The sequence below is a fragment of the Tinamus guttatus genome, unplaced genomic scaffold, assembly GCF_059628265.1.
Source record: "Tinamus guttatus ecotype Peru unplaced genomic scaffold, ASM5962826v1 Tinamus_guttatus_pri_ptg000716l, whole genome shotgun sequence".
Lineage (NCBI taxonomy): Eukaryota > Metazoa > Chordata > Aves > Tinamiformes > Tinamidae > Tinamus > Tinamus guttatus.
The window spans coordinates 3,806,361-3,822,247 of record NW_028289250.1 but is presented as its reverse complement, the minus strand read 5'-3'; the positions used below and the strand labels follow the sequence as shown (position 1 = coordinate 3,822,247).

Here is a 15,887-nt window from a genome sequence, read left to right as displayed (position 1 = left end):
TGATACGCACAACTCTGCAGTTGGGCTGACCCTCAGTAAAGTTTCTGGAGGAGTCCAGCCTTTCCATGCTGCTCTGTTTCTTGAAGAAGGAGGATGGCTTTTTGTACTCGTCGCAGCTGCAGCTTTGGTTGTTGTAGTGAGCGCTGAGGTTTGACCTTCTGCCCAGCGTGGGGCATAGCTCGCAGGGCAGAGCTGCTGCGTATTTTTAGTCTGTGCCATTTCCTGTCCCACATTTGCCTTCTGTTGTCAGTCTTCAGAGTCAGGGGAGCTTGAGGTGTGCTGTTCATGGAGTGATTTAGGGTTGTTTGGAGTTGAAAAGTGATAGGAATGTAAAAGTATATTTCTGTTGCAAAGATGGTTCAAAAGTAACTTTAACCATGAAATCTATTCTTCTAGAAGTTGTATGAATATTTAGATATTTAAATTATTGCAAAGTGATAGGATATGAATGTTTTTTCCAGTTCTTGTATATCTTTTTGTGACTATTGTCTCTGAATGTTGTGATGGGTAAACCACCATCTATACTTAGTCGTGAGACAATTTTAATGTCAACTATTAAAAGACAGATGTTCATAGTGATTATTTTTCCCCTTTCTGGCATGCCTGTGATAGTTTTTTTTTATAGACAATAACATGTTTTTATAGAGGGACTTAAGCAGTAGGTGAAAGTCGGAAAGTCTATATGGTTATTGTATGATTCTCCTAGTGGGATGCGCTACCAACACGTCAAAGCATTCCTTGCTATTTGTAGAGGGATGGCTAGAGAGCCGCGTACATGGCTGCCCAGCAGGCCTGCTCAATTCCAGCCTTCAGGTTTCAGTGAAAAAACAAAGGGAGTGCTAACTAGGAGATAAGAAAGTAGACCAAGGTCAGAAGGAATAAAAGAGCTGTTGAACTAAAAGGATGAGCTAAACAAGTAAGGGGGGCTGTAAGGGTCTGAGTTAGATCATTGTCTACCAATTAGGAGCCTGTGTAATTACATCACTAATTGTTAAGAATCATATAAATGTACTGCATGAAAAGCTAATAAACGAAGCCAGTTCCAGCTTCTATGAAGTTGTTGTCTGGCATTCCTGACCCGCTCCAAGCTGCAACAAGTGGCGCCCGAACAGGGACAAGATTCCGAACAGGGACTCGATTCCGAACAGGGACAAGATTCCGAACAGGGACCAGATTCCGAACAGGGACTGGTACAGGGACCTGGCACAACGGTGCGGGATTCCGGAGGACGACGTACGGGTGCAGCCGAGTGATCCGACCAAGAAGGTGGACCGGAGCGGGTAAGCCGGCCGTGATTGCGCACACGGAAAAGACGGCGTCGGGGGGCGAGAAGCCGGGACCCGGGACAAAAAGTCGACGTTGGGGGGCGAGAAGCCGGGACCCGGGACAAAAAGTCAGCGTTGCGGGGCGAGAAGCCGGGACCCAGGTTGCACGTGCAAGAATAGAGCGAGAAGCTGTGGTACAGCTGCTGCAGGCGAAAAGAGAAGCAGCAGTGAGTACGAAAATGGAGCGAGAAGCTGCTGTGCAGCTGCTGCTGGACTTATTAGCAAAAAGGGAGGCAGCGGTGAGCACGAAGAAGCTGTATGAGCTGTATAAATGGGCTAGAGACAAGGGACACTTGCAAAGACTCAAGCTGAAGCGAGGGGATTCTGAGCCCCACCATTGCCCAAAGGACATCACAGGGCCACCGCCGGATCGTGAGCCTCCCGAAGCTGTGAGCAGTGTACCTGTAAAAGCCTTTGCGAGCACTTCAGGACCAGGACCGCCACGCCACCAAAAACCGCTGGTGTCTGGAGATCCATTGCCAACCCCCCCCGCCTGCGTCCTCATCTGTGCCTGTGGCGCCTGCACCATCTGTGCCCCCACTCCCGGACCGCCCCGTCGTGCCTAAGAACGGCCCGGCTGGGTCCAGGATTTGTTAGATCACCTTGAAAAAAGGAGAAGGGGGGCCGGGGAAGAGAAGGCGAATGAGATCAAGGAGACTTATGTTGCTGAGGGCTTGACAACAGCCAGGAGGGAGGTGCAGGGGGATTTGATCCGTCTTTTAAAGTGGGGGTTGAAGAACTGTAATGCTTTAAGTGAGGACAGAAACCGTTATTAGGGCTATTATTTCTGTTTGCTATGTTCATCTTTATTATGTGTTGTATCCTTTGTATATTGATGCTGACACAAGGTATGGTTGAAAGGTGGAAATTTGTACGATCCGTAGAGTCATAAAACTATTGTACAAAACAGAACCCAAGACCTTGAGAAAGAAGATGTTTGCCTGCCCAGGCTGAGTGATAAGGAGCATGGAGGCAGCTGCTCAGCCAGGCTCATAGCCGACCTCCTCCGAAAGCAGCTGAAGGCGGCTGCTCGACCGGGCTTGTAGCCAACTTAACTGCAAACATCCTCTAAATTAATTTGAAGGTAAAACATCCGAGAGGGAGGGAGATGAGAAAGGCAGGACCCTCAGACTGACGACTGGGACAATTTACTGACATGCGCACCTGCGCACCCAGGAGGGAAGGTTATGTGACTGAAGGCGGAGTTTGTCCGCCCCCCGGTCTGCCTGCTGGCACGTACTGGCCCTACGTGGCAGGATGCACCAGGCATAAACAGACAGTGCAGAAAGAGGGGGGGTGAGACTCCTAACACTGAGGCCCACGTTGTCTCTGCGGGGACGCCCGCTGAGTTGGGAGCCTGTCAGCAACCCTCTAATCTGCCACCTCGAGAGAATGTTCAGTCTCAGTGTCCTGCCGACAAGTATTACCTCATGAGTAATTAGTCATACTTTGCTTCTTTAACGTGCTTTCACCTGAATAGCCGTAGCCACTTTGTTCTGTGTGATTATTGCCGAATCCCAAACCCATTCGCAACCTAATTGGCAGCGAGGATGGGATTAGGCAATTGAGACAGTGGAACTCACTAGTGGAGTGCACAGCTACGTGAGGTCGTGCCACTGGACAGAAATTGTGTTTGTGCTGTTTGTGTGTGTGGTCTTTAGATCTTTATTGTGTAATATATATATCAGCAGAGAGGGCTGAATAAGCACAACAGGAAAGTGCAGAATTTGAAAGCGGGAAAGCCAGGAATAACTCAGACTATGGCACCCCCCCGCCCCCCAACCAGTGGAGGATTGGGAGCCGTACTCTGACTTGTATCCTTGGAAAGAGACTAGGGAAGTACTTTAGCATGGGAAACAAGAATGAAGCGACGGCCAAGCTCCAGTGCAACTGGCATGGAAGGACCGGCAACAGTCCTTACAAATTGTAAAAGCCTCAATGCTACTGGACTGGGGGCCTCCTTAATATATGGAAATCCCAAGCAATTTCTGGGGAGGAAACCAAATTGAAGCTATGCAAACATAAATAGAAATGGAAATCGAGGACCTTTCAAAATGATTAGGACATCTTAATAATCGATTTGAAAGATTGTTTTTTCACCATACTATTGCATCCTGAGGACCATGACATAGTGGAACGTATGAATCAAACGCTGAAATGCCAGCTATAAAAAAAAAAAAAAGGGGGGGGGAGAGAGAGAAAAAAAAAGGAAAAGAAAAAGAGAAAAAAAAAGAAAAAGAAAAAAAAGAAAAAAAAGAAAAAAAAAGAAAAAAGAAAAAAAAAGAAAAAAAAAGAAAAAAAAAGGAAAAAAAGAAAAAAAAAGAAAAAAAAAGAAAGAGGAGAATTGGGAATTATGCCTGCAGAAAAATTGGCAAGAGCAGAATATGTTTTAAAATTTTGAGATTACCCCAGGACAGCCTAGTCCCTCTGATGGTCAAACACAGGGCTGGGCTAAAGGGAGCCCTGACAGAAGTAAAGTTGGGTCCGTGTAAGGCGATGCTGAGAGACTGGAATACGGGAAAATGGACGGGACCTTTGGACTTGATAACCTGGGGAAAAGGGTATGCTTGTATCATTACAGATGCTGGAACCAGGTGGGTGCCAGCAAAATGGGTGAAACCCTGGCTGGAAGCAAACTTGCATACATCAGATGTAGCAGGCAAACAGCTGGTACCCTAGCGGTGGGAAGTGTGAGCCTGCAGAACATCATGAGAGGAAGAAGTGTCCTGTACTACTAAGCAGGCCTTGCTGGTACAAAAGAAAAAGGGGGAATTGTAGAGGGATGGCTAGAGAGCCGCGTACATGGCTGCCCAGCAGGCCTGCTCAATTCCAGCCTTCAGGTTTCAGTGAAAAAACAAAGGGAGTGCTAACTAGGAGATAAGAAAGTAGACCAAGGTCAGAAGGAATAAAAGAGCTGTTGAACTAAAAGGATGAGCTAAACAAGTAAGGGGGGCTGTAAGGGTCTGAGTTAGATCATTGTCTACCAATTAGGAGCCTGTGTAATTACATCACTAATTGTTAAGAATCATATAAATGTACTGCATGAAAAGCTAATAAACGAAGCCAGTTCCAGCTTCTATGAAGTTGTTGTCTGGCATTCCTGACCCGCTCCAAGCTGCAACAGCTATTTTCCAGCATTTTAAGAGAATGGATTTAGATTCATATCTAGCAGTCTTGTGCTTGCGTGTGTTTGCGTTGTGCAGTGGTTCTCCAGAGGCAGGATCTTGACCCAGCTGCCGAATCCCCAGTGCTTTGCCACAGCGAGTGTTGCAGTTCCTGTGGCCGAAGCAGCAGATTTGCGCAGTGCTGGGCGCTCGTAACCATCGCTGTCGCCTTGCAGAGCCTGCAGAGCGACCTGGAGGCCGAGCAGGTGAAGGTGAACTCCCTCACCCACATGGTGGTCATCGTGGACGAGAGCAGCGGGGAGGGCGCCACGGCTGTCCTCGAGGAGCAGCTGCAGGTAACAGGGTGTCTCTGAGCTGGGCTCACAGGTGCTGCAGGTGTCTGCGTGTGCCTGTTAAACCATGCTGGAAGCCATCTGTTTTAGAAAATGTTTCAAAGCAGTATTAACCTAAAGGTTTGTTCAGCTTGCTAAGGATAAAACCTGCAAAAGTGCCTCGGTGACCTTCAAGCACAATTGCTGATGTGTCAGTCTGCCTGGATCTTTAGCAGCTTTGGCACTTTGCAGTGCCTCCTTTCAGCAGTTTCATTAAAATGGGAAGATACATAGCACTTTTTTTTTTTAATAGGTGCTTTTCAGTGGGTTGTTAATGGGCTGTTATTTAAGAAGTGATCAGAATTTATCAGAATACCCTGTATCCTGAAACAAAGCGTAGTATCTAGAAAAAAAAAAGGGGGATTGTTGAAACAAGTTTTGTACAATACAACAATGTCAATTACTGACAATGAGGAAACTGCAGTGTAGAAAGAGGTTACTGTGAGGTAGAAATTGTGCTTTTGAATATCTGATTCTGAGTTTCCTTGTGAGGCTCACGGGTATTTCCTCCTTTTTCTAGAGGCTTGGTGAGCGGTGGACAGCAGTTTGCCGTTGGACTGAAGAACGACGACTCAAATTGCAAGAAATTCAGTTTTTATGGCAGGAACTGCTGGAAGAGCAGGTTAGTTGCTCTCCAGTTACCCAAAACGACTGACTGTTTTGAAAGTTGAAATTCTTCCCTGCACTTAGTTTTATGGAAACTGTGAAGCTAGTCCTGCAATAACTTACTGTTGGATGCAGTCACAAAAGACAGCTCCTATCTCAGCTGGATCTGACTGATGTCCGATGAGTCAGGTTCCTCTGTGGTTTCAGACCTTATCCAGAGAAATGAAGTACAGAAGGAAAATTTGTGCCTTCTGAAATGGAGGCTGCTAGGAACTCAGCTGAGCCTAGAGCAGAGAAAGGGCAAGTGCTCTTATCTAACACGGGAAAATGGCCAAAGTCTGGGTAAAAGCTGCTGAGTAAAAGCTGACCTGCTTGGTCATCCTACAAAGATGTTTGTGCCTCTCCTTCTGTGAGACGTGTGCTTTATAGTTAGTGCACATAGGTATATATATTTATTTGCTTTTTTAATATACGCAAATTTGGCTATATAATAACTCTTGGTAGGGATTAACAGGCCTCAATAAGAAAGTAGCCTTGAAAATAGCCTTGATTTGTATAAAAGATTGAGTTCCCCTCATTTCTTGTGGAGTAGTTGCACAGCCTAAGAAAATAATTTTCCTAAGTTTACGCAAGAATATCTATAACTCCTTACAAAATAATTTCCAAAGCAGGTACTTAATATTTTTATGAGGCAACTTTAAAATAACAAAATGATATTGCTTGGTTTAAGCTCAGTGAAGAATTGCAAAATGGTGAACAAGTAGGAATATCAGTAGTACCAAAATGACAATGAATGCAGAAGTAATTGATAGCTTGGTAATTACAGAATTTTTTACACAGCTGAACTATAAATTCTTCCAATGTAAACACATGTATACGATTTTGCAATAAACAAAAGAGTTGATACTGTTTTAAAAATCAGTAAGATCAAATAATTGGTCTGCATAGTGAAGCCTGCGGCTCATGTCTCATCTTGCTGAGTTTAGGGAAGGAAGTGATGTGCAAAGTAGGTGGCATCGTGAGCTGTGTATGTCGTGGTGTGGTGTGGTGTGCTAACAACACCTCTTAACAACCCCAGACCAAGGAAAGACTGAGCTGAGAAACACGGCTCTGAGAAAGCCTTACTGCTGCGCCCAGGTTTGGGAACCTGCGTCACTGGGTCTTTGGCCTCCTACGAACTTGGGGTTTTCTAGGAAAAGTCCATCCTCGGCCGTTCATTGACTGGGAGTTTATTATAAAACTGTTGCAAGTGTCATCTTCTGTTGGACTTATCTTGCTTTCAGATATGTTATGAGGGTCTTGTAATTGTGTTTCTCTGAAAGACTGAAAAAGTTTCTCTGAGTTTTTATTTAACTTAGAATGTCAGATATCAAGTGATGACAAAGCAAAAGTTTATTTAGGTAGTTCAGGTGTCTGGGTTTGCATATTTTGTTCATCTCTGAAAAACGCGTTTATTACTATCAGGTTTGAGAGTCATGAAATGAACTGAAAATTAAAATTACTGGGAACTTTAATGAAACATTAATTAAACTTTAATTAAAAATAATGAAAACATTTTAATAATGGGAAAGTAGCTAAAAGATGCGAGTGTTTCCAGTTTTTCAATCCACTCAACCAAATGGAGAGTTGAGCAACAGTGATGCATCAGCCTTCTTGTGGCTGCCTAGAAAATTTTTGGAAACCACATTGCCAAGTCAACATAATTCCTGCCACTCAGGAAACAAATTCCTCAATCAGTGCCAGTTATTTCTTAGCACTGTAATAATTATGTTTCAGTTTCCTATGGAGAGTTCTGTTTGACAGCTGAGTTGGCAGAAATTAATTTTATACATTGAAAAGGTTTTTTAAGCTCCTCTCTTAAGCAGCAAATATGCTGGCAGAGATGCCAACTCGAGATTTTTCCAGTGAGTATGTGGTGTTGTAATACTGTTCCTTCAGCTTTATGGCATTTCCACCATCATATTTTGCTGTCTGTACATTTTGCTTATTGGACAGCTGTGCTAGCCTTAGGCCCAGAAGGGGCTCCAGGGACAATACCAAAAACACGCAGCTACACTGAGGAGCTGGTGCCTCTGCATGGTTTTTCAATGAATATCAAGGTCTGCCTTCCTGTATCATTTTATTCTTCTTTGTTTTTTAGACTAGGAGGAGGAGGAGCACTGTGCCAGTGACCACACAGGAGCTTTACTGGGGGGAAGTTCGTTGGATGCTGTAGTCTATGGAGGGTTAGACAGCTGTGAAGCAGCAGCAGTTCATTTTTAACTTTGTTTGATGCCATGTAATATAAAACACAGTAAATGCTTCCCGAGATTTCAAGCCAGATATTGCGGAGTTGCCTTAGGAGTGCTGCCTGACTGAAGTAAGAAGTGTAAGGCTCAGGGCAGATTTCCTAGAAGAAAAGAGCCCTGAGCTAGTACTGTCCAAAGCTGACCCATCCTGGCTTTCAGGTGTCAGTGAGACAGTGTTTGCTAAGGTTATTTTGCAAGAAAGAAGCTGCAGCAAACAAGGGGGTAGTCAATAAATATCTGAGGCTGTGATGACTGGACTAAAAGAGCTCAGAATTAGCACTGATGCAGCTTGTGCAAGAAAACAGTTTTTGATAACTGGCTCTGAATAACAGAGGAAGAGGCAGGGAGAATGGAAGGGGGCATGTAGACCATTTTGCTGCATTGATGAGTCCTGCGTCAGCTTTTGGTGGATATCTGATTTATATGAATAACTTCTGGGAATATGGGGCTCTGCAATTTTGAGAAATGATTTTGTTGAATTTTTTGTGCTGAAAAATATTACTTATCTCTCTTGTGATTTTTTTTTTGTCTCTGTCTATGTAGCATTCTTGTTAATGCCAACTGAAATTTCTCCATGTAAGGACTGCAGAACCACATTTTGATTAAATGCAAAGATCTAAAGAAATTTTATCATTAGCTGTTTGAGAAGCTTGATATATTCTTGCACTGTTTCCCTTATGATCTGCAGTGCTTACTGAAGGCTTGGTTAACAGAGAAAGAAGAGGCGTTAAATAAGGTCCAAACAAGCAACTTCAAAGATCAGACAGACCTGAGCGTGAACGTTCGGAAGCTGGCCGTGAGTATCGCTGTGCGGGTCCATCCCATGGAGTTTGAGAGCATGCAAGAAGAGCAAGTTGTCAGACCTGTCCTTTCTTAATTCTTAATGCACTGCGTCTGTGGAAGCCAGGCACAAATTCTCCCCTTGCTGCATTCTTTGCCTGGAATTTTTAAAATTAGTGTGACACCGGCTCCCCGGCCCTTCTGGGCTGGATAGCTGCCCTGCGAGGTTGACGGGGCTTGGAGTTTCCTGAAGACCCTCAGTCAGCTGTTTTTTTCAGAGCTTTTGGAGCATTAGCACAGCTTCTAGCTATACAAATCATTTCAAACTGGTACTCCAGCAGTTAGTGCTGATTACTCGAGTAGCCGAGCTAGTCAGGTGCTCTTTTTGAGACTTTCTCCAAGTGCCTTGCTATGCAAGAAAACAGTTCTGAAATCTGTGATGTGTCTAGCTCAGGTAGGACTTATTCATGGAAATAAAAGCTAAAAAGTGGCAGAATACTTTTATCTTTTTTAAAAAGTATTTTTGTTTAATTTTAGATTTTGAAAGAGGACATGGGCATGAAGCGACAAACACTAGACCAGCTGAATGAGATCAGTCAGGATGTGGCCCAAATCCTTGGGAATAACAGAGCATCCAAGAAAATTGACCATGATCAAGAGGAACTAACTCAGAGGTGGGACAGTTTGGTTCAGAAGCTAGAGGATTACTCCAATCAGGTACCTAACAGTGTTCTGTTACATTTTAGTTGTTTAGATGTTTATCTTTTTTCCTCCAAACTTGATTGATACTATCAGCAAAATTGGCCAGGGCAGGTTTTTGGTATCAGACTAGAGATGGGTAAGTTTGCTCACATGAGACTGACTTTATTTGCTGAGAAGGCTGTCTGGGCTTTTAGGTCTTCAAAACCCCAAGTTATTAATGCAGCTAGTTCTGGGACTCCTTTCTCCAAAAGATTAAGCTTTATTTTTTGGATGCCCAAAATAAGCCAGTCAGTGCAAATGCTGTAAATGTTTTAAGATGAAGTGTTGGATGAACTCTTATACGTAAAAAAGCAAGCAAACAAAAAATGTATTGGGAGAAAATCCCACCACCAACAAAAACCTGAATGGGTAAATATATGGGAATCATACGAGCATTTATGCACCATGGCTGTGTTTTCTCATCTATTGAAAACAGAACTGATTTTTTGTTGTACAGTGCAGATAGCCAGACGGTGGTGGTAAACGTTTCAGCCATCCAGCTTTCATTTTGGTCTGGCGTTTGAATGAAGCGCTGGGGAGTGCCAAACTCTGTCTTCATCCTTTTACTCTCCCTCAGTCTCAAATCTCTAGTTGAACTGAGGATTTTGATGTTTTGTTCGCATTTGTAAATGAAAATAACAATGTCGTTCTTTGAGTGTTTAGCATCTATGATAAAAATGCTACATGCAGGCTGGGTGCGTTCGCTTGTATGGTGAATGGATGGAATTTTTGTGACTGAGGAGCAAAACTAAACAAAAGCAATTCACAGATGGTGTGTATTTGAAATGCTATTGAACCCCTTTTGGTAAACCATTTTGTACAGGTAACTCGAGCCGTAGGAACTATAGGGATGTCTCAGGTTCCTCCGAAGGCGACTGCAGAAACAGCATTACTGAAGGAACAGGTTAAACAGTCCAGGCAGGAGCTGCCCCCACCACCCCCTCCCAAAAAAAGACAAGTCCCAGGGGATGGTGAAGCAAAGAAAAGGTGAGTGTGCCCCCCGCCAGCTTCTCTTTTACTCCCCAGGGGAGAAATAAGGGGACTTGTTTCTCTGTGTTTTTTGGGGGGGTTGAATCTTCTTTAATACAAGAAGGGCCTAAGTTGCAATTGTGAGGTAGGATTTGGGAACGGGGAAGAGAATGTTACATGTTGGTTTGTTTTCTGAGCAACAGCAAATCTGCATCTACCATTAAAGGGAGCCAGGAATGTTGTGCCTCAAAAAAGAAAATCTTCATCTCTTTATAACTCAGTTCTGTTGTTGAAGGATAGAATTAGTTTTATTTGCTTCTCTTTGGAAAGGCCTCTCTGCATTTTTGGATAAAAAGTGGTGCAAAAAGTGCCAAGTATTTTGATTTATTTATTATTCTCTTCGATTCCCCTTAACATATGTCAGAGAAATTGTCTGCACAGAAAAACGCAGAAAAACTATCCCATGTCCTGGTATTTCATAGGAAGAGCAACTTTACAATGATGTCTCCTATCACCGCTATCTCTGGAGTGGCTTGCTTTTTCCTTCTTATATACAAGGAAAAAATATATGAAAATGCGTGACTGTGTCTCTATTAGATATCATATCTAAAGCAAGAGGAATTTTTTGAGATAAATGAAGAAAGTAAATGTTGCATACTCATGATTTTGCCTGTTGTGTTTGAGGAAAACCAGCCTTTCCTCGACGTGTCAGCGGTTCAGGTCATTGGTACCTCGTTCAGGGAGGTTGGAGGCAGCGTGGGATCACGCTGCTCTTCATGCAGCCCTGTGATGCAGGTTTGCATCTCTGCAGCTCTTCTCGTTTTCCTGCTTTTTTTAGAGAGAGAATGGAGGTTCAAAGAGAGGAGGAACTTGTGCAAAGCCGTGTGAGCCGTTTCTGAGAAGCAGAACCCTGTTGGGAACCTCTGAGCCCTGGGGCTCCCAATGTAATAAGACAGGCAGCAGCCCCTCCATCCTCTGCTGATCACTCAGGAGTTGCAGAAGCCATTTCAGACTTTGGAAGCAGAAGTGATTTTGATCATTTTTTTTTTCTAGTGCTAAAGCTGTACTGGAGTAGAGAGGTGGATGAAACAGTTTGAACTTTCATCTGCTGTTTTTGTTTCTCCTCTGTAACTCATGTGCAATTCCACCAGCAAATGCACAGTAACAAGCATCTTGCAGGTTTGCCCCGACCTCCCTCCATGTGGCTGACAGTAACTTCTGTACCTGTTGGCAGGCTTTAACCCTGTTAGGGCTCAGACTGGGTGAAGCAGTCCAGTTCTGATATTGCTTGGCTCTTAGTTCATATAATATATCTATTTTGTCCTTCTCACCAAAGCTATGCAGAGTACTGATTAATTTTGGATTTCCTGGGGAGGAGCAGAAGGGAGGGGGCCCTTGGTTTTAAAGCATTTATAAATATGAGAAGGTTGGGCTAGGATAGATAAATCCAGCTGTGCTAAAAACCTCAAGCCAGAAGGCAATCCTCAGTCAGCTAAACATTCAGAAAAGTTTGTCTGCTGTCATTATCCTGGGGACTTTGGAAGCTCCTTCTTCAGATTGAACAGTGTTGCAGGTATTCCTAAAGCCAAAAAAAAAAAAAAAAAAGGAAAAAAAAATCTTTACTACTAAAAAAATGTTCAGCATTAGGGAATGTCTTTCCTAATGTGTTAAAAGGAACAGTAATCACTTGCAGGAAGATTTTTAAAAAAATCATACCAAGGAGAAATCATGCCAGGCCCTTTCAGTTTGTTCAGAGAGGCTAATGCCACTGATTATTTTTTTTTTTTTTACTTTCTTTTTTTTCTTTTTTTTCACTATGGCAATTTTTTGAAAGTCTGTCCATGTCTTAAGGCCTGCGAGTAGCAATATGAGGAACATGAATGCTCTCTTTTCAGCCTTACTTTTAGGGGAATGAGGAATATGCTGAACTTTATGACTTATTATTTTTTTTAAGGCAGAGTGACTGAATAAGGGAAAATGACAAAAAAAAAAAAAAAAAAAAAACCACCACCTGTCTGACCTTTTAAACTAGGTTTGATGCTGAAAGTGCTGAGCTGATGAACTGGATTGCAAAATCAAAAGCTGCCATTCAGGCCACAGACATCAAAGAGTACAAGAAAATGAGAGAGACTTCAAACATGAAAGAAAAGTTGAAGGTAAATGGGGAGATGGAGGATGTTGCAGTGAATAATGCATTTTGTCACTGTAAGCTGGCTGTCTCCTGGAGGTGCGGGCTCATCCAAATGCTTTGTGGGAATCAAGTCCCTTTTGTTAAAGAGTTTCAGGACTGGACAGCAGGGAAGGCTTCGGAGCAGCTGGTCACGGCCTTTTCTGGTGCTGGGCTGCAAAGCGCACAGAAAACTTTTCAAGTTTATGGTGCCATTCACCGGAGCCCCCAGCCTTTAGGGCTCTGGTGAATGCGTGTGCTGATGATTACTGTGCTGTCCACGAAGCAGCGTTGTTTGGCTTCGTGTTTCATGGTTGGACGTGGGTCTGGCTGATTTGCCTTCATGCAGCTTTGACAGAGACGGGCCAAGGGCCTGCTCAGAGCCCTGCAGCGACGCTCTGCAAACCCTGCAGCAGCCAGGGCCCGTGGTGGTCTCTTGCCGTAGTGTTTAAATAGCTTCTTGCTGACTGCTAATTTCAGAGAAAACCTTGATAGCTGCAACCGTGCACAGTGTTAGTGATGTGCAGGCAGAACACATTATTTTACAGGCTCCTGTGGGAGCTGTGAAATAACCACTGCTGTCCTGGATTCCGTCTGCTTGGGGAGTGGGTTCTTGCCTGGCTCGGCCCTCGCGCCGGCATCGTTAGCAGCAGCTCACGCGAGCGTTAGTGGGTCCCCAATCTGCTTTTGGAGTCAATGGCAGTGTATAAAAAAATCTATAAAGTGACTTCTACTCTCTGCTCTGGTGCAAAATGGTGCCAGTAGGAATGTCGGAAATAATAGTGCTATGGGATATAAACCCCAAACAGTCCAATAAGTGATTTATAGAGCTATATAAATGTTTGTAGCTTTGTATAAAACAGGCTCCAAAGCAAGAAAGAACATCAGGTTCCAGTGAAGAGCACTGATTTTGAAATGGTTGGGCCCAAGGTGGGTAGGACAGTGTTTGTTCTTCCCGGTGCTTTAAGTTCATGCTTCTTTTTGCACTTAGTGTAGGAAGTCGAGACCAGAGTGATACCCTTGAACAGTGGTTTCAAAGGGTTTTTTATTTGGTGATGCATTTTGTTGATATCCGAGGGTGCATCTGAAATCATGGCCGCAGGGAACTTTCCCTCCTTATGTTAATACAATATACCTTGAGGGTGAATTTGTTCCTTTGATAATCTTAGTAGGGCTGTAAGTTTTTCCTCAACGGCTCTTTGTCGGGAAGAACAGGGAAGCACTAGATAGATTTGAGCAAAGGGGAGTCGTAGGGCGCTGCAGCTCCTGCCAGCCGACCCTCTAGGTAGGTAACAGGCTCTTGAGGCTTGGAGCAGAAGCAAACAACATTCTTTCTCAAGTGGTTTGTATAATGTGATTACAGTTTTTTGTCACAAATGGCATGTTTGAATGCAAATCACAATTTATGACTTTATTTAGTAGGATTTTTATTATTATTTTCCTAGTGTAATTACACTAATCTCATTTTTTTGTGAGAGCTAGCTCCTCGCAAACAGAAAGCTAACACACATTTTGAAGTGCTTTATTCAAGAAACCTAAAATGTATTTTGTGTGGAAGTAAGGTAACGTTACAGGAAATAAAAGCCAAGAAAAATCACAGTCTCTGAAACTCTTTTTCTGTGGTTTCAATTTGTAGGTAATAGAAAAAGAAAGGGTTGAAAAAAGCCCACAGCTAGATGAACTGAAACGAAGTGCACAGATGCTTTTGGATCAGATAGGGAAGGGTAAGTAAGAAACTTGACAGTTTTCCTATTTTGTGATTTAATTACTTGAGTTGCTAGTGAAAAATAATGAAATACTATTTCCAATGGAGCATCCTGATATATTCCTTCACTTTTTCACCATTTTCTCTCTGTTAGAGGAAAAAAAACGTGTCATTTACTGGTGGGGTATGTTTTTCTTTCTTTTTTTTTTTTTAACTTACAATCTAAGGGTTATTTTTACAAAAGTAGTAAAGTAATTGTCACAGAAGTAATTGTGAAGGTAGTTGTGTGCTTTTGAGAGGAGTTGGTTTTATTTTGAATCATGCAGAGAATTTAAGACTTTCAAACATAACTGCCTTAAAGACGTGGCAATTTTGAAACGAAACATAAGTTGGACAATATGTGTATCTCTCTCTGTCACTCTTTTCCCGTAGTTTTCTCTATTTTTGTAAAAACTGTCAGTGTGTTTGGATGATACAGTCACAACTCGTGGTATAAAGGCAAGAGAAGCCTACACACTTGGAGGAATGATTGACTTAATTAAAACACCGATGCCTGGAAACTTATAATTAACATCAGTGAAAGCTGAATCTTTCAGCTTTGCCAAAATTTGGTTCCAAAATATGACAAAATTCTGTCAGTGAAACACAGCACTTTGCAAAGAGGGTCTTGCAGGTCTGCTCGGCCTTTGGCTCCTGGTGAGCCTGCTGCAAGGGGCAGTGTTCAGCCAGATCGCAAAGAGCCGGTGTCCCTGTGCAGTGTCCTGACCAGCGAGTCTTTTTCTAGCAAATGTTGATTTTGGGGGGATTTCCCAGCTGTCAGGTTTTCTTCTGGCCACCCCCCATGCCAGGATGCACAGATCTGCCCCGTATCTCCAGTCCTCCCCTTGTCTGCTCTACCTGGAGCCTTTTACTTTCCTGCCGGCCAGGGTGTTTGGTGATCAGACAGTGCCACTGCCCTAAGACTGATGCCTGGAAGACACTGATTTGACCTGGAGTTTGGGTTATTAAAAAAAAAAAAAAAAGATTTTTTTTCTTTCTCCTCCAGCTCTGATATATTCTGGCTGTATAAGCAGTATCTGATCATAATGAGAAATATATAATCCAATTCGGCTTTTATCAGAGAAAAAAAAAGATACAGAAATAATTTCCTAATGTTTTCTGTCTTGGGATCCATAGAAAGTAAGGCATAGGAAACTGATTTACAGCCTGCAGCTTTGTTAGCACTTACTAGTCTATTTTTTCCATCTCAGATGTTACTCCATCTCAGAGTAACAATGTTTCTATCCAACACCAGACCCAGCTATATGTGTGTAGAGTAACGCATGGCACAGACGTATACACATATATATGTATATGTTCCTTGGTGGCAGGGCTGCATCTGTTCTGTACATGTGCCAAATATGGGGACTCTGCACATGGCATAGGGGAGCTTCATGGAGCAGAGCATTTAAGTGCCCTCGTGGAAGCTGCCCCACTACCAAAAATATCGGGCTCCACTTGTGTTAAAGCAGTGCAGGAAAACTGACTCCCTATGAATCTCCTCCTTCTATGCTCATCTAAAGGGCAGAGATGATAAATTCAAAGGAAGTGGTAACTTGAAACAAGCTTGCATCTATAAGGATGTGCTGTTAGATGCCCCTTGCACTGAAATTTCTTCACATGCAAGCAAAATCATCAGTTACTTTTGCCACTGGAGGGACTAGAAGAGCAGTGATTGCATGTGCATGGGAAGTCTGTTCACTTGTGCTGCTGCACCCTCAAGTCTTGCATTGATTAGTCAAAAAAATGGTATAGAAAATTCTTCATGTAG

General features: G+C 43.2%; 1 protein-coding gene across 1 annotated transcript in view; it reads left to right on the top strand.

The window, feature by feature from the left end:
• The window catches only part of UTRN (utrophin), a 303,290-nt gene that overhangs the window by 50,257 nt on the left and 237,146 nt on the right, over nucleotides 1–15,887 (top strand). The window contains exons 12-18 of the mRNA XM_088537058.1: nucleotides 4,666–4,785; nucleotides 5,342–5,443; nucleotides 8,404–8,511; nucleotides 9,033–9,212; nucleotides 10,060–10,223; nucleotides 12,238–12,361; nucleotides 14,009–14,096. Of these exons, the coding sequence (XP_088393184.1) occupies nucleotides 4,666–4,785; nucleotides 5,342–5,443; nucleotides 8,404–8,511; nucleotides 9,033–9,212; nucleotides 10,060–10,223; nucleotides 12,238–12,361; nucleotides 14,009–14,096 (886 nt within the window). The remainder of the gene's footprint in view (nucleotides 1–4,665; nucleotides 4,786–5,341; nucleotides 5,444–8,403; nucleotides 8,512–9,032; nucleotides 9,213–10,059; nucleotides 10,224–12,237; nucleotides 12,362–14,008; nucleotides 14,097–15,887) is intronic.